Source organism: Vicia villosa, unplaced genomic scaffold (assembly GCF_029867415.1).
Source record: "Vicia villosa cultivar HV-30 ecotype Madison, WI unplaced genomic scaffold, Vvil1.0 ctg.004337F_1_1, whole genome shotgun sequence".
NCBI classification, from domain to species: Eukaryota; Viridiplantae; Streptophyta; class Magnoliopsida; order Fabales; family Fabaceae; genus Vicia; species Vicia villosa.
The window spans coordinates 122431-138031 of record NW_026706414.1 but is presented as its reverse complement, the minus strand read 5'-3'; the positions used below and the strand labels follow the sequence as shown (position 1 = coordinate 138031).

The 15601-nt window shown below is 33.7% G+C and overlaps 1 protein-coding gene across 1 annotated transcript; it reads right to left on the bottom strand.

Annotated features, from left to right (window-relative positions):
• Positions 1-11211: 11211 nt before the first annotated feature.
• On the bottom strand, positions 11212-12714 carry LOC131641971 (probable xyloglucan endotransglucosylase/hydrolase protein 23). Its single transcript, XM_058912256.1, has 3 exons — positions 12355-12714; positions 12048-12241; positions 11212-11951 (listed from the first exon to the last, which is right to left on the bottom strand). Exons 1-3 carry the CDS (start codon positions 12706-12708, stop codon positions 11552-11554), a joined length of 948 nt encoding a protein of 315 aa, XP_058768239.1. The 5' UTR covers positions 12709-12714; the 3' UTR covers positions 11212-11551.
• Between the last annotated feature and the right edge of the window lie 2887 nt (positions 12715-15601).

Sequence of the window (15601 nt, the reverse complement as noted above, 5' to 3'; positions counted from 1 at the left end):
CACAAGGCACACGCCCATATCACAATTATTACCGATTATTAAAGGTAATACACTTCACACATAATACAACAACTTCATACGAAAACGAAACAATTCCGACAATTCATCAAATCAACGGACGATGCCATTAGCAAAAGAATTACAAAGATATTCACAACAATCACATTCACGGTCAAATCCGCAAGATACCGTAATTTATCGCTAAACTGAATAGTTAATCTAAGTTCTATTTATTCTAATTAAATGGGCTTATAAAAAATTAATTCAACTATTAATTTAATCGAACGATTAATATCACAATTTCGACAAAAGAATACCACCACGTTAATGTACTAATTAAACTTAACTACCACGTAAATTTTCATCAAATTCCGGACAATTAATTATACCGCTTAATTAGGCTATTTCGATCAAACGGGACTGTTTTCGTCAATTTTCATTAATCATTTATCATTATGCTAGCTTACAGTACCAAGATCTTAGCCCATTTCCAATTAATCTAGTTCCGCTACAGTAACAATGCAATTGGTATTTCTGCTATTCCTAAATTCTTTTCAATTCTACCATGGTTATCCAATTATTAATATACCACAAGATATAGTTAGTTCATTTGTCAACCTGTACCAATTTATAGTAACTCATTTAATATCACATTGTATTACTAAATGATTTTCAAATATATTATTACCCTCTAATAACACTATCTAGTATACTAGTATTTTTCCACTGTTTCCAATATATTATCCATTATATAATTATCCCATTTAATAGTATGCACATGACACATAAAGAAAAGAAACAGCACCCACAGCAAGAAAACAAAAGAACAATTCACACTGGAAATGAAACGAAAAGGGGATCTAACTAAATGGGGTGCCGCCACCCTCACATATCTTAATCCCAATTTCACGTTAATATCACCACAGTGACAAACAAAATTATACATTCATATATTAATAGGAACGACAACAACATAATTTCATGTTCCCGAAAAACAGTCTACACGGCAATTTCAAACAACACCCATAAACATATTCAACACAACAAATTAATAACCTAAATTCCTAATCCCCAACATATAAGATTTCATAAACCCCATTATAGGAGGAGAACCCCACCCTTACCTTGGATTGAGTGCAGCTCTAAGAAACTTCAATGAAATTTTTGAGAAAAATTGCACTTTAGAGCAACACTTTTGGGTCCCTCTTTCTCCTCTTCACAAACCCTAGTGCTCCACTTCTCAAAATGATTTCTATTTTCTCTTTTTCTGGTTTTCTATACTATCTATACTATGCTTCTATTTTTATTATTCTAACATTGGGCCTAACAATTAATACTACATTTCTATTCTTCACTTAATTAAAAAAAAAAAGCCCAATATGCTCATAAACATAAAATAAATTAAAATATTATTTTTAGTGATATTCAACTTTTATTCTATTAAAAGAAAAAAATCTGATTATTCAGATATACCGACTTTTTACTCATTGCTTCATATTTCCGGTCTAATCTCAATTACTCGGAAAATTCTCAAAACGCTAGATATTACCTCATTAATATTTCTAATACTAAAAATATTAAAATTTCTGATTAAATATCGATCCGCTATCCTGAACTATTACCGATTAAATCACCCCAAAACGTGAAAATTCAATAAACATCACAAACGTCTAAATTAAGCGAATAAATAAATTTCCGGGCGTTACATATATGTTTTATGAGTGAAATGAACCGCAAGGTTGCTATCATCGGTAAGGTTACCGGGATACATCAATCAGGTGATTGGAAATAAACAAATAATAAGGTTGCTGTCATCGGTAAGGTTACTGGGAAGCAGGTGGACAATGTGGTTTAGCGCCAGAGTAATGACTTGGATGTTTCGATGTATAGGATAATGCTTATGCTCATGCATATGTTGATTGATGTAACGAGTGGAATGAAATAATGTCTTCTATAAGACTACCTAAAAAGGTTTCCGGAATGGATATGAACATTTGTCTTAAAGAAGACCACCTGAAAAGGTTCTTAGAAAGGATAAAGTTTGTCTTAAAGACTACCTAAACAGGTTTTTAGAAAAGGATAAGGAACGTCTTAAAGAAGACTACCTGAAGAGGTTCCTAGAAAGGATGATGAATGTCTTAGAAAAGACTACCTAGAAAGGTTTTTAGAAAAATAATGTCTTAAAGAAGACTACCTGAAGAGGTTCCTAGAGAGGATGACAATTCGTCTTAAGGAAGACTACCTGAAAAGGTTCCTAGAAAGGATCGTACGATTTGTCTTAAAGAAGACTACCTAAAAAGGTGTGGTGTAATGTATCAACCGATGTATGTAATGAATGACTTATATGTATTTGCATGATGTTCCAATGATAGGTTATTGATAACCAAAGCGTATATAGCTTGCTAATGTTGGATGGTTGTTGGATGCTAGCTCGATTTCCCAATACCTGTTTTTTGAACTTTGAAGATTGTATTTAGGAGAAAGATTTGTTTGATGTTGTAAAGTGTGAGGATGCCTTTTCCTTTTGCTGTGTGCCTTGCCCCTGTTTGACCCTTTGAATTACTCCATGCCTTTAACCCTTTTGAGGTTTTCTTTATGGATTTGATATTCAATTCCCCAATGTTTAGTGGGAAAAAATTCCTATGATCTCTAAGTCATGAGGGAAGTGCCCCGGGAAATAACCTTGTGATATGCTTCGACGTTTAGATTGAAGGGTATGCCCTTGGTTTCCAGGATATGGAGGGTTATCCATAGTGTTCTATCCTTTTAAATTTCTCCCATGTTTGACATGCCCCTGATTGTTATTGTTTCGAGATGTGACCCATGTCGATTGAACCTCTAGAAGAATGTCCCTAGTAAATAGGCTCTTTGATTGTATGCCCCTGTAGTCCTTGAGATTTTGCCCCTGTTTAGGAAAACCCTCTGGACGTGTTTTCCCCATTCAAGAGTCTTTATCAGAAATGATCGCCTTTGGTTAAACCAAATTCAAGATCTCCTTGAGTGCTAAGTGTTTATTCGTAGATGACGTTGTACCCTTTGAGACGTAACTCCAATGCGATGCGTATGCAAGTTTTGAAATCGAAGTCCATTATGAATTAGGACTGGATGATTAGTAATGAATGCTTGAAGAAGCGCAGTGGTTAGAAATAGTTTTAACAAACTTAAGAGTCAGTATAACAAAATCCTGCTTAATATGCTTTTGTAGTTAACTTTGCCTCAATTAGGACTTTTGAATGTTGTAACTTGGCATGGTTCGTGGTTTTAAGAAACAATGGATATAAGGCTCAAAATTTATTTAACCCACCCCTTTCTCCTTGATGTTCTCCAAACCTGAAATTCGTTTAATCCAATGAATGTGCTTTATTTGTAAGAGAATCGTTTCAGTTCTGATGTTGAGCAGAAGCCTTAGTAGATATCCAAGCACCGATGAAAGATGTTGGGGAGATCCAAGCGTTGACAGGAAGCTTTGATGATTTAGCAGTCACAAGTTTATCATTTGTTTTTTTCCTTTGTTTTTATCCCTTATTTTTGCATGAACCAATTGCTTTGAGTTTGATCCATCGGGATGCCCTAATTTTTGCCTAAGTCATTTTTGTTTTCACGGAATTTTCCATTTTGACTTAGCGGGCATTTTTCTTCTTTTTCTTTTGAATGCTCCTTTTGAAATATTGATCCTTGGATATCGAATGTTGTGACTGTCATGTCGACTTTGATCTGCAAGCTTCGTCTTTGACACGTCCTCGATCTTAAATGATATATTGAGGAAGAAGATGTTGTGAATGTTATCTCCATTGCTTCCTCAATCTGGGATGAATGCGAGGAAGAAGATATGCTTGAACCTTTGCTTTGCTTGATCCTTATGCTTGAATCCTTGCTTGGATTGACTGATTCTCTTGACAACCAAAATACACCATTGAATTAATCGAAATCTACCCTGCCCCTGGTTGAAATCAAGATTTATTTGGAAAGTAGAAACAAACTTCAACTCCTGGATCGAGGGGGTGACGAGGGATTAACATCCTTATATCTCCACTGTTTAGGAATTGAAACAATGCATGTACATCGTCGGCTCGGTCTTACCTCAAAAGCATATGTTTAGCGAGATTTAGTTATTTGCATTTGTCATTCTCCCTTAAGTTTTTTAGTAATTGAGAATTGAAATTGAAAATAGAAGTGTGCGAGTGGAAAGTCGTAGTAGTGCAAGAGCAAAGGGAATGAATCAATTCCAAAACATGCATGATTATTTTATTAGAATTATAAGTCGGAAGGTACAACGCTTATACACGGTAACACTTAGCGATCGTAGGGGTTGCAATTTTGACATGATAAGCACCTATTAATCCTAGGGACAATCTCCTTTGTTGATCCAAAGACTTTGTTTTACTTCTTAGTTCATGGACTTGTAGAAGTGAAGGGTAACCTCGAATTCTCCTTGGGCACGTCAAACCTGTCGGGAGTAAATTGTTAGCGGTGGGTTTTCGTCGTTTTGGAACTTCATGAGTTTCCCTTGACTGAACCTCTTTTGCTTTTTCTAAGGATAGTATCACACCGTTCGCAACCTTCAGAGTTTGTAGATTGATGAAGAAAAATCTATGGCCCTTTTACCCCTTGGTTTGGAGTTAACATATGTCGCCTTCCCTCCATCGTAGTTATGTATCTTCGTTCAGGATATCGCCCCAGTTGGACTAATCCTTGCCCCCAAGTTATCGTAGAGCGTCCTTGTAAATTTGATATGTTATAAGATGAACCCCTTTATGACTAGATACCTCTTGAGTGTATCTATGAGGGAACTTCTTTGTTGAACTAATTCTTGCTCGATGATAACCTTAGTTGTATTTTCAATCCTGTTACGAAAAGGCATGGACATGTGGTTGGCATGGTGAAAGGAATTCCCTTTTTTCATTTGTATGACCAAGCTCATCCCTAATAATTTATCTTTCTTTCTCCGTAGTTTGCGATCCTTTGTTTTCTTCGCGAGTCTCGGGAAATCGGCTAGCACGGTAAGTATGGATGTGGGAGAAGGTATGAATGCAAATGTGAATGTATGAATGCATGAAAATGCGAATGCATGCGTATGTAAAAGACTCCCTTTTTTGTATATGGTGAATACTTGTATGCGATGCAATGCAGACGTGCGTCTGATATAACCTTAAGGATAGCCTATGCGGATTTAGGGACGACAATAGACCCTAGTGAGATCCTTGCAAGCTAGATGCTATGACACGCCAATGGAAATCCCTTAGATTAGGGCGTATGCATAAGGTAGCAACTGGCGACCGTCCAAGACAGTCACCAAATCTCATGGCCATCGAGAGGCCGTTCGACTTGTACCAATGAAGTTGTCCCTCGTGGGAAGGTTCTCTATGCGGAACACAACCTATCTAAGGACGATGTTGGACGAAGCAAAATCCCTACAGGCTAGGGATGAAAGATGTATAGATGAGAATCCACACCTTACGAGTTAGAGGGTGCACGGGAATAGGAACGGGATGACCGTTCGAGACAGTCACTAGATCTCATGGCCATCGTGAAGCCAATCGACGTGCGTTAATGGGGACGTCATTCAGAGGAAGGACGAAGTCGTTGTAAAAACACATGGACATAAAAGAAAATCCCTACAGGCTAGGGAACGTGTAGGAGCAAGCACGGGGTGACCGTTCAAGATAGTCACTAGATCTCATGGCCATCGTGAGGCCAATCGACGTATGCTAACGAAGATGTCCTTCGTACGAAGGATGCATTTTTAGAAATAGAATCTCTACAGGCTAGGGAATGCGCAGATGTAAGCACGGGGTGACCGTTTAAGACAGTCACTAGATCTCATGGCCATCGAGAGGCCAATTGACGTGCGTAAAAGAAGATGTCCTTCATGGGAAGGACACGTAGTTGTAAAAATACAAAGATAAAGGAAATCCCTACAGGCTAGGGAGTGCGTAGATGCAGGCGCAAGGTGACTGTTCAGGACAGTCACTAGGTCTCATGGCCATCGAGAGGCCAATTGACGTGCATAGATGGAGATGTCCTTCGTGGGAAGGACATGGTCTTGGAAACAGAGTCCCTACAGGCCAGGGAACGCGTAGGAATACCTGCCAAATTGAAACACATATATTCGTAGCATATAAATCGCAAACATATAACAAACACAAAAGCACAAAAGTCCTAAGTTCATAGGTTTGGCATGACGGCTTAAGGAGGCTACCCTTCCCATGGGTATGTTCTAAACAAGGGTCTCATGGGGTCGTTTGTAGCCTCCGAGACTTTTTGTCTCTTTGGATTTTAGAACAACTCATTTCATCCATGAGGTTCGAATTTTTGGGGCAGGTTCTCAGAGAGATCAGTCAAATACCAAGTCCTGCCCTCAACAAAGTCAAGCCTCGTTTTGGACATTTCCGAATATTCAACCCACTCTAAGTGGAATTATCAATAAGACTCGTAGGCGATTCAAGTCCCCCCTGGTCTTAAGGATAATTCCCACACTTAGGTTTTAATAACAATTTATATAACCCAGAAATACAGTAAAACAAATAAGCAATTAAATGAATATTTAAATTACTATAAAAAATTTGCGGTAATTTAAGACTGTCAATAAATAAAATAAAATTTAAATATTTAAAAAAACTAACCTCAAACTTCGGCTACTTATAATGAAAAAATGCAGTAAAACAAATAGATATTCAAATAAACAAATATTCAATTAAATTACTGTAAATAAATTGAGTTGCGGTAAATAAATGAAATGGAAAATAAATAAATAAATAAATAAAAATTAAATATTTATAAAAATAAATAAACCCTAAAATGGCGAATTAGCCAAACCCTAAAAAATGTTTGCCAAAAACCTAAATAATTTTCCAAAAACCTAAACCCTGCCAAAACCTATAGGAGCATAATAATTTACAATTTTGTTGTCCCCAGCAGAGTCGCCAGCGGTAGGAACCTCCTAAAAAATTAAATTTATTTAGAGTCGCCACCTATTCTACCAGGGCAAATAGGAATCCCCTCGAAGTTATAGAGATCGGGGTAAGATACTATATTCAGGTCGAGGGAAGGTATTTGGCACCCTCAACCCTTTCCTAAGGTTTGCGTTATAAAGCTAAGGTTTATGGTTAAACATAAAGAAAAGTGACAAAAAGTTAATAGGGTTAAGGAAAATATTTGAACATGATTAGAGTTTGGAGGAGGGGGACTCGCCTTGTTGCCAAGTGCCTACGTATCTCCTTAGGGAGAATCAGAGTCAACGTAGTTCAGGGACAGGGTTGTACGCCTTTGAATTTAATATTATATGGTTTGAAGGTATTTTGAGTTACCTTGTCGTAGTTTTGAAATGCGAAGTTCGCATAGTATTTTGAATTACCTTATCGTAGTTTTGAAAATCGCAGTATTGAAGAGATGAAAAGTATTTTAAATGTGTTTGAATTTGGCGTACAACCCTAGTTTAATATGTTACTGTTAGTTGCGATGATCAGTAGGTTTGATCACTATAGTTAACGGATTAGTAAAGAATTGCTGGCAATTATAATCGATTGATTCGATTATCACTTTTAGCAAATAGATGTATTTTAATTATTTAATTTTATCGTTACCCTTCATAATCAATAGCTTTGATTAAAAATAATAACGAATTTTTAAGGAGGAAATGCTAATCATCGTAACCAATAGATTTGGTTAAAACCATTTAGCAAAATAAGTTTATTTGAATTATATTTGATTAGAATTAAATAATTAATTATTACCCATCGCGACCAATAGGTTTAGTCGAAAACGAATAATAAATTAAATCCTAATATTTTGGCCAAATGGCCAGTGGGATTGGGCAAACCCTAATACATTCATAACCTATCTAGGGTTTTTGTGATTTATAATAATTTAATCCGATTAAATAAATTAAATCAGAATAGTCGAACAATCGAGAAAATAATCCTAAGCCTAATCCTAATTTGATTATATTATTAACCTAATAAAAAAAATCAAATTATATATACATATCAATTTAATATAATTATATGAATAATATATGAAAAGAATTAGAAAAAGAACCAGGATGTTATTAGGTGTGGCCAGGCTGAATGTTTATGATAAGCATCCTTCAATCCTGTGCATGGGATCTGATAGTGGTAGGATCATGTGGCTGAGCATTGAGGGCGTATAACATGTGCCTACGCGTGAGGCATACCGGATCTGAAGATGATGTCTCTCACACAAATAAGAAAAGAAAAAGGACAAAATGGTGAGGCGCTGGGGATCGAACCCCTGTCCATAGAGTTACACAACACTCACCTTGCCAACTGGTACGTTTTCCTTTGCTGATAGTAGTATTCATCAAAAATATTAAATATGAAAACAAAAACTTATGTTGAAATTTTAAGCCATAGTCAAACCTGGACCCCCATTATATAACACGAAGAAATCACACATGGGCAATGGACTTTGGAAAGATTGACCAACCAATCAGAGAATAGTGCGCACAGGTGATCCGAAACATCCAATAGAAGCAGGCCACACTAGTCAAAGAGAAATAAAAAACTATCGTCACTGGAACAGTAACCATCCAGTCACCATCTCCAAAGAATGCTCCCCTGGCCACCTGCAAACAACATCAAACGAAAGGCGAAACCACCCAGATCCACTAAACACGACGCTGCGAATTCAACGGAGCAGTTAGTTTTGATTAAAAGGGCCTGTAACTATGAATACGAAGCACAAGAATGCTTATGCCCTAACAATGACATATCCTTACCCCTGCGCTAAACCTTCAAAGCAATGGTTCTAATTGACTCTAAACGTTATTATGAACTCAAATATATGCACGAAATTCACTTAAACACCATGTATCACCAGTTTGAGATTCGAGAAAGATGCAAACCGTTGGTGTTTGAGGGAGACAATTCTGGGGCGCTCAATGGCCGTGTAAGTGCTTGGGTCGACTCCTTGGATCCTCATGGGAATGTTTGGACGCTTAGTACTCGTGGAAGCTCGCTGGAGAAAGCTCTTCGATCATGCCCTAAATTTTGTTATTTTTGTGACATGGAACCCTTATTTTTTATCCAATCTTTCGTTCCCCTTTCCTACTGAATGTCTTAGAGTATATATACCATCCTATTAGGGTTAAAACCTTAGGAAAAAAATCAATCAATCATTAACATGAAAATTGAAGAAATATTTTGTATAAAATCTTTCTAATTTTGAACACCATGCTATTCCATGTATATTTCCCATTTAATCTTGGCCCTTGGATCATTTTTGGATTTTATTTGAATTAAAGAAATATCATCATATAATTATTCCATGATTTTATTTTTTTTATTTGAAATTAAATGATTAAAATCTCATGTAAATAAAATAATATTGCAAGAATAATAATATTTGGCCAAGGAACTCTTTATGGGCCTTAAATCACGTGGATAAGTTAAACATTAAAGCCCATTTGAGAAATAATCAAGATTGCTCAATGTTGGCTTCGTGTACTTTCTCCAAAATTGGTCAACTTCAACAATTCACAGCTCTCTCAATTTTTATTGTATGGGAGAGTTCTAGGACTTTTTGGAAAGCTCAAACAGTCCTCTAAATGACCGTTTTGGTTTCATCTCAATTGAAGTTTCCAAGTTCATGTTATGAGCTTTTGAAAAACATGACATTTTAACGACCTTTTGGAGGACCTGTAATGTATTAGACTATATCTCTTGAATGAAGCATTTCTGGCCCTGACTTGTGAGAGACAAAGTTGTAGAGAATCCAATTTCCTTCAAAATAGGCTTTGGTTTGGAAATTTTTGATACTCCATGTGAAAGTTATGACCAGTCAAAGTTGAGTTGACTTTCTCCTATAAAAACCCTAATTTGGACCTTTTGAATTTGTTCATTTCTGAGTTTTTATTAATGGATCATGATCAACCTTTGATAAAATGATGGATATAACCTCTAATACTTAATGTTGACCAAAAGTCTTGAAGTTTGAATGTATTTTGACTATAGTTGACTTTTAGGTCAACATAGTCGACTGTTGATCATCTGAGCATTTGAATGAAAAATCCATGGAATTGAAGCTTGACTTTTGACATGGAGATGCTTTGAGACATATGAGACACCTTGAGATCCATTCGAGGCTTCAGAGATTCAAACTCCTTTGATAAAATGCAAACCCTAGTTTTGGAGATCCTGGATTAGGAGGAGAGTTGCTTGAATAAACCCTTGAACCTTGAACCCTTGAAGATGATATGAGATGGGCAAATTTTGGGGTATGATAGGAAGGATGATGAAGAAGGAGTTAGGGTTTGGTACAAAGATAGAAGCGACGCAAAAGGAGGTAAAACTAACATTGGTTTATTGGTGAGAAAAATCTGAAAATCCCTCATGAGCCTAGAAGAGAGCTCGATCCGTTATGTCAAAAGAAAGAAAAATTGCAAAGCCCACTATATGGACATTCAAACTATTAGGCAAATTAATTGTATTAGGATCAATAGAAACATTTGGCCCAAGAAAGAAACCCATAACTAAGAATGGGAATAGGTTGGGCCGAGTTAGGCTTTGCCAAGCCTGAGCCTGAACTTCTAAAAAATTTAAAGCCTAAGTCTTTCCTATTGCTTGTCATAAGCTTATTTTTTGGCCTGAGTCTGACCATTTCAAAGGCTTGATTGACCTATTAGCCTACTTAAAAAGCCTATATCGTTTGAACATAAGTAAATAAACAATTAAACTAATGTTTAACTAGACTAGAGAATAAAAAATACATTGAAACTGAATGTTTATTTGCATTGACTTATCCGAGCTTATTTAGTAACATAAATTTTGTGAGATGATTTGTCTGAGAGAACTTATGAAAACACCATATGACATTATCCATAGGATTTCCTTTAACTTATTTTCATAAGTTCTCCATAGGTTTTTTTATATGGCATTTGGCCTAGCCTATTTAACTAAATAGGCTTATAAAAAAGTCTAGGCCTTTTTTATTTAAGAAAAAAAAATGTCTTGGCCTTAACGTGTATCGGCTAGACCGTAGGCCCCTGTTAGTAGGCCTAACCTATTCCCACCTCTATCCACAATGTAAATAAGCCTAATTTGGCTGATTATCAATAATAATTGATTTTTTTTTCAAAATTAAAAAAAAAAAATTTAATCTCTTTCTGATCTTTTGAAGACAAAGAAGATGTATTAATTAAGCATTTCAATAATAAAAATAAACTGAACTGAAAAATACCACAAAAAACATAAATTTAAATAATATTATCTTTGAACATTAATACAATATACAATTTCTCAATTTATTGATATGAATATCAAACATGTCTTTTTTCAAACACAAACAGGGTAGAAATGTACAATACATATATATCAATTTATGATATAATTTTAACTGTAAATTTACACAAGAAAGAAAAGTTAAACATATTTTTCACATATTCGATATGTACGAGATTTATTGAATAGGAATTCTCTATAATTATTGCACGGTGCAACAATCTCTAAATTTAATCATTCTAGAGATCAATTGCATCGTACAACAATCATAGAGGATCTAAATCCGAGGCTTTCATAAAATCACATAATAATGTTTAAGGAAGACATTCGGAAGGGGGTCCTTGTGGAAAACGCTTAGTATCAGTGCAATAATTATAAATCATATAATTTTTTTGCGCCCATTGAACTTTAGCTAATCCATTTGAGTCCAATGATTCTCTTAACCATGATTGAGATAACGAAGATGATGGAGATTTGTTGGAAGAACAAGAAGAGCCTGAAGAAGTCCAAACACAAACTTGAGCATTGAAGTTTCTATATGTGGCTGTGAATGGGGCTTGGGACCAATCTGTTTTGACAAGCCCACCTCTTGTGGCCCAATTCTCAGCATCCCATAGACTAGCATATATCCTCATAGGTTGGTTCTTTGGAAAATCAACCCCTTTTGATGCTAAATTCTTGAATTCTCTAATTGGTGTTCCATCTACAGAGAATCTATATGAAACAAAAAAAGTTGATTATATAAATTCAAAAAAAAATAATAATAATAAAAAAAATAAAAAAGTGAATAAGAGTGTGTAATTAATATACATGATGCTTTGAGGATTCCAAAGAATAGAATAAGTGTGGAAGTCCTTGGTGGGGTCAAACCACAAATGGAATTGTTGTTCTCTATTGCCTTTTCCTTGTGTGAATACATTTGTATGAAGAGTATAAGGATCACCACTTAAGTTACCAAGAAATTCAAAGTCTATTTCATCATGAGTAGGCCCTAGAGAAGATAGCTGCACCAATCACATGTAAACATGCATATTAGTTTGAAACTACAAACTATAAATAAACATGCATGGCCATTTTCAGTTAGTATGACTTGTCTACAAAAATAATAAATACTTACATAATAGGTAGTGACTGTGCCAGCAGAGTTACCAGGCACAAGTTTGAGTTGCATATCAATTTTTGCAAACAAGTATTCATTTTTAGAACGAAATCCAGAACCAGAGGATTTGTCTAAAGAGAGGCTAAGACTCTGTCCATTTTCAAGAATTTTTGCACGACCATCACCCCATGTTATTTCAAAGTCTTGATTAAAGTTACCGGCGGATGCAACCACAAAAAGAGTGGCCACAACAAGGGGAAGAAACCATGTAGAACCTTTCATTTTCATTTCAAAACAACTTAGAATATTATTGCAACCAATGCTATAGAAAGGATGACAGTAGATGTCAAGTGATGTATTTGATGAATGCATGCAAAGTTTTGAAGCTATATATAGAGTACAGATTGATAATTATTATGATTTAATTGTATTTTTGGTTTTAAAAAAAAATATCATACGTGCAATTTTTTTTTAGTGATTTTGATATGATGATTTATATATACTTTTTTTTGTGATATAGTTGTTTATATTTCAACATTTTTTTCAAAATTTACTATGAGACGACATCAATCATTTATTTGACGGCATGCAACTTTCATTTCTAGGATTTTTTTTTAATATGTAATATCAAAATAAAAACATAAAAAATTTAGAATCTTAGTTATAATTTTATTCGCTTTCACTTATATATGTTAGTTTTTAAGATTTTTTTATTTAAAGAAAATCTACAATTTCACATCCATAAATATCACCATCACACAGTAAATTTTAAGAAAATTGTGAAAATGTGTAAAAGAATGAAATTGTTCAAGAAAAAAGTCAGGCTGATTTGTGCTCTAAAAACAAATGTTTTTTAATAACAAAACTATATATATATATATATATATATATATATATATATATATATATATATATATATATATAAATATATATATATATATATATATATATATATATATATATAAGAGTTTAATGTTTATTTACATTGTCATCCAATTAGAATATAACGTTCTGTCATGTCATACAAGTTTTTTTAAATTTTCAGTCTGATTTATCCTGATTCATGTAATAATTATCAAAGTACAAATAATGATAAACTAGTGTCTATGCACTATTAAAAATACGAATTTTGTAACGACCGATAAACCAACAAAAACAAACAACACTACAAAAAAAAACAGCGTTTTTCCAGGTGAAATCCACCTCGCAAATGAAAAAATCACCCTGCAACGTAATTATTGCGGGGTAGATCAATTCCCCCCAAAAACGTTAGTCGCAACTTTTTGCCTGATGGAAAACACCCCGCAACGTTGCCAGGTGAAAATCACTTCGCAACGTTGCTAGATGAATTTCACTCCGCAACACACTTTCCAAACATAAAACAGAATATGGTAGGAAAAATCTTTTTCTTTTCTTTTATAAAAAAAATTGTATTGCAAGGTGAAAATCACCCCGCAAATACATTATTTTGCTAAGTGCTTTTCACATGGCAAACTCACATGATAAAATCAATGTTTTCTTACAGTAAAAGCAGACTAAAAATATATTCAAAGAACGACCTGTATAATTCAAGTTATTGGTAGCAATTAAATCCAATTATAATAATCTCTCCACTGTAAAACATAGGGGCTGTTTAGGAGTTAGTTTTAGGAGCTTTTGAAGGGAAATGTTTTGAAATCTCTCTCCTTAAAATGTGTGATATTTTTTAAAAATTAAAAAATTATATATGTTAGTGTAGTATTTTTTTTAAAGCTTTTTAAGAATATTAGGATGTGTTTGTTTCATAACTTAAAATTATATTCCAATACTATTTTTAGGATTATTATTTCTGAAAAGATTGGTCCAATATATGTGTTTGATAGAAATTTAGATTATTAGGAATATTGCATTTTCATAGTTATAAGGAATATTTTTTTAACCTTGAAACAACACCCTACACATATTTTAATTTATAGACGCAACCCTTCAAGTATTTCTTTCCAAAATTCTCCAAAAATCAACTCCCAAACAACTCCTTAGAAATTAAAAATTAAATTAAGTTTAACCATATTAATGTCCAAACGATTGGAATTGAATAAGGTGCAAGTTCTTTGAGATTTTCATACAAAGGTGTAAAATGGACCATATTGATTGACGATGCTATTTCAATGTGGGGACCTTGATAGCTTGCAAGTTGAGGGATAATATCAAATCAATTTTTAATAAATTATTTGGCTTTATGTGTGCTTTTAAATACATAACTGGCTTTCTATTTTCTAACATCAAATCAAATTGGCTTATGTCTAAATCTTGTGGTTATAATAGTGTTCTAAGTTAATTGCTTTATGAATCAACAAATTATTGGTCCTAATTATAGATAAACATCACTTATTTGTTTATAATGAAAGGCTAATAGTTAAACATATCTATTAACTACAGTACTAATACATATATAGGTAACCTCCAACCTAATTTTTTTATTAGGCTGTGTCTTTCTTAGGTGCATTATCAATATTTTTACGCCAAGATATTAAAATATGATTATTAATCACTCACTTTAGATCATAAAAGAGCACTTTGTTGTCACTTTAGTTTATGTTTAATAAAAAAGTCAAATTAGTTTTTGAGTGATCAATTTACTGTCACTTTAGTCTTTGTCATTAAATTGATCGTTAAATGCTTATATAAGTGTTGTGACTTTTGATTTTATAACATATGGCGCACTATTAAGTAAGTGTTATATATGAAAGTGATTTAGCAAACATTAAAATAAAATAAAAAATAATGTAATCTTAATTTGAAATTCCAAAGATATAGTAATTAATATCAAAATAGTCTATTAAATATTCTTGTTGTTCATTTAGAATAAATTGTAATTCAGAAGCTTGACTTCATTAAAATATATTTTGTTTGTTTCTTTTAGTTCAAAGTGCGTCTTTAGTTCCGAGTTTGTTTGCTTCAGATGTTGTTAATCTTCGGATTCTATTCATCTTCAGATTTTATATGTGCTTTATTCAAAGTTTAGTATGTTTATACTTGACTTTTTTAGAATTAGAATTTAATTTTATTGATTTGTACACTTAACAACATAGTCAGAGTATAAAATTATTCTCCATACAAAATAAATTTTATCATCATCAGAATTTAAAGATGATTGCAGAACCAAACTTGTTCCAACAATCTCCCTTTTTTTATGATAACAAATTCATGTATTTTGATTAACACTTTTTACTTTGATAGACAAAACGTAAAACATCAGAGTTAAGTTTGTAAGCTCCCCCTGAGT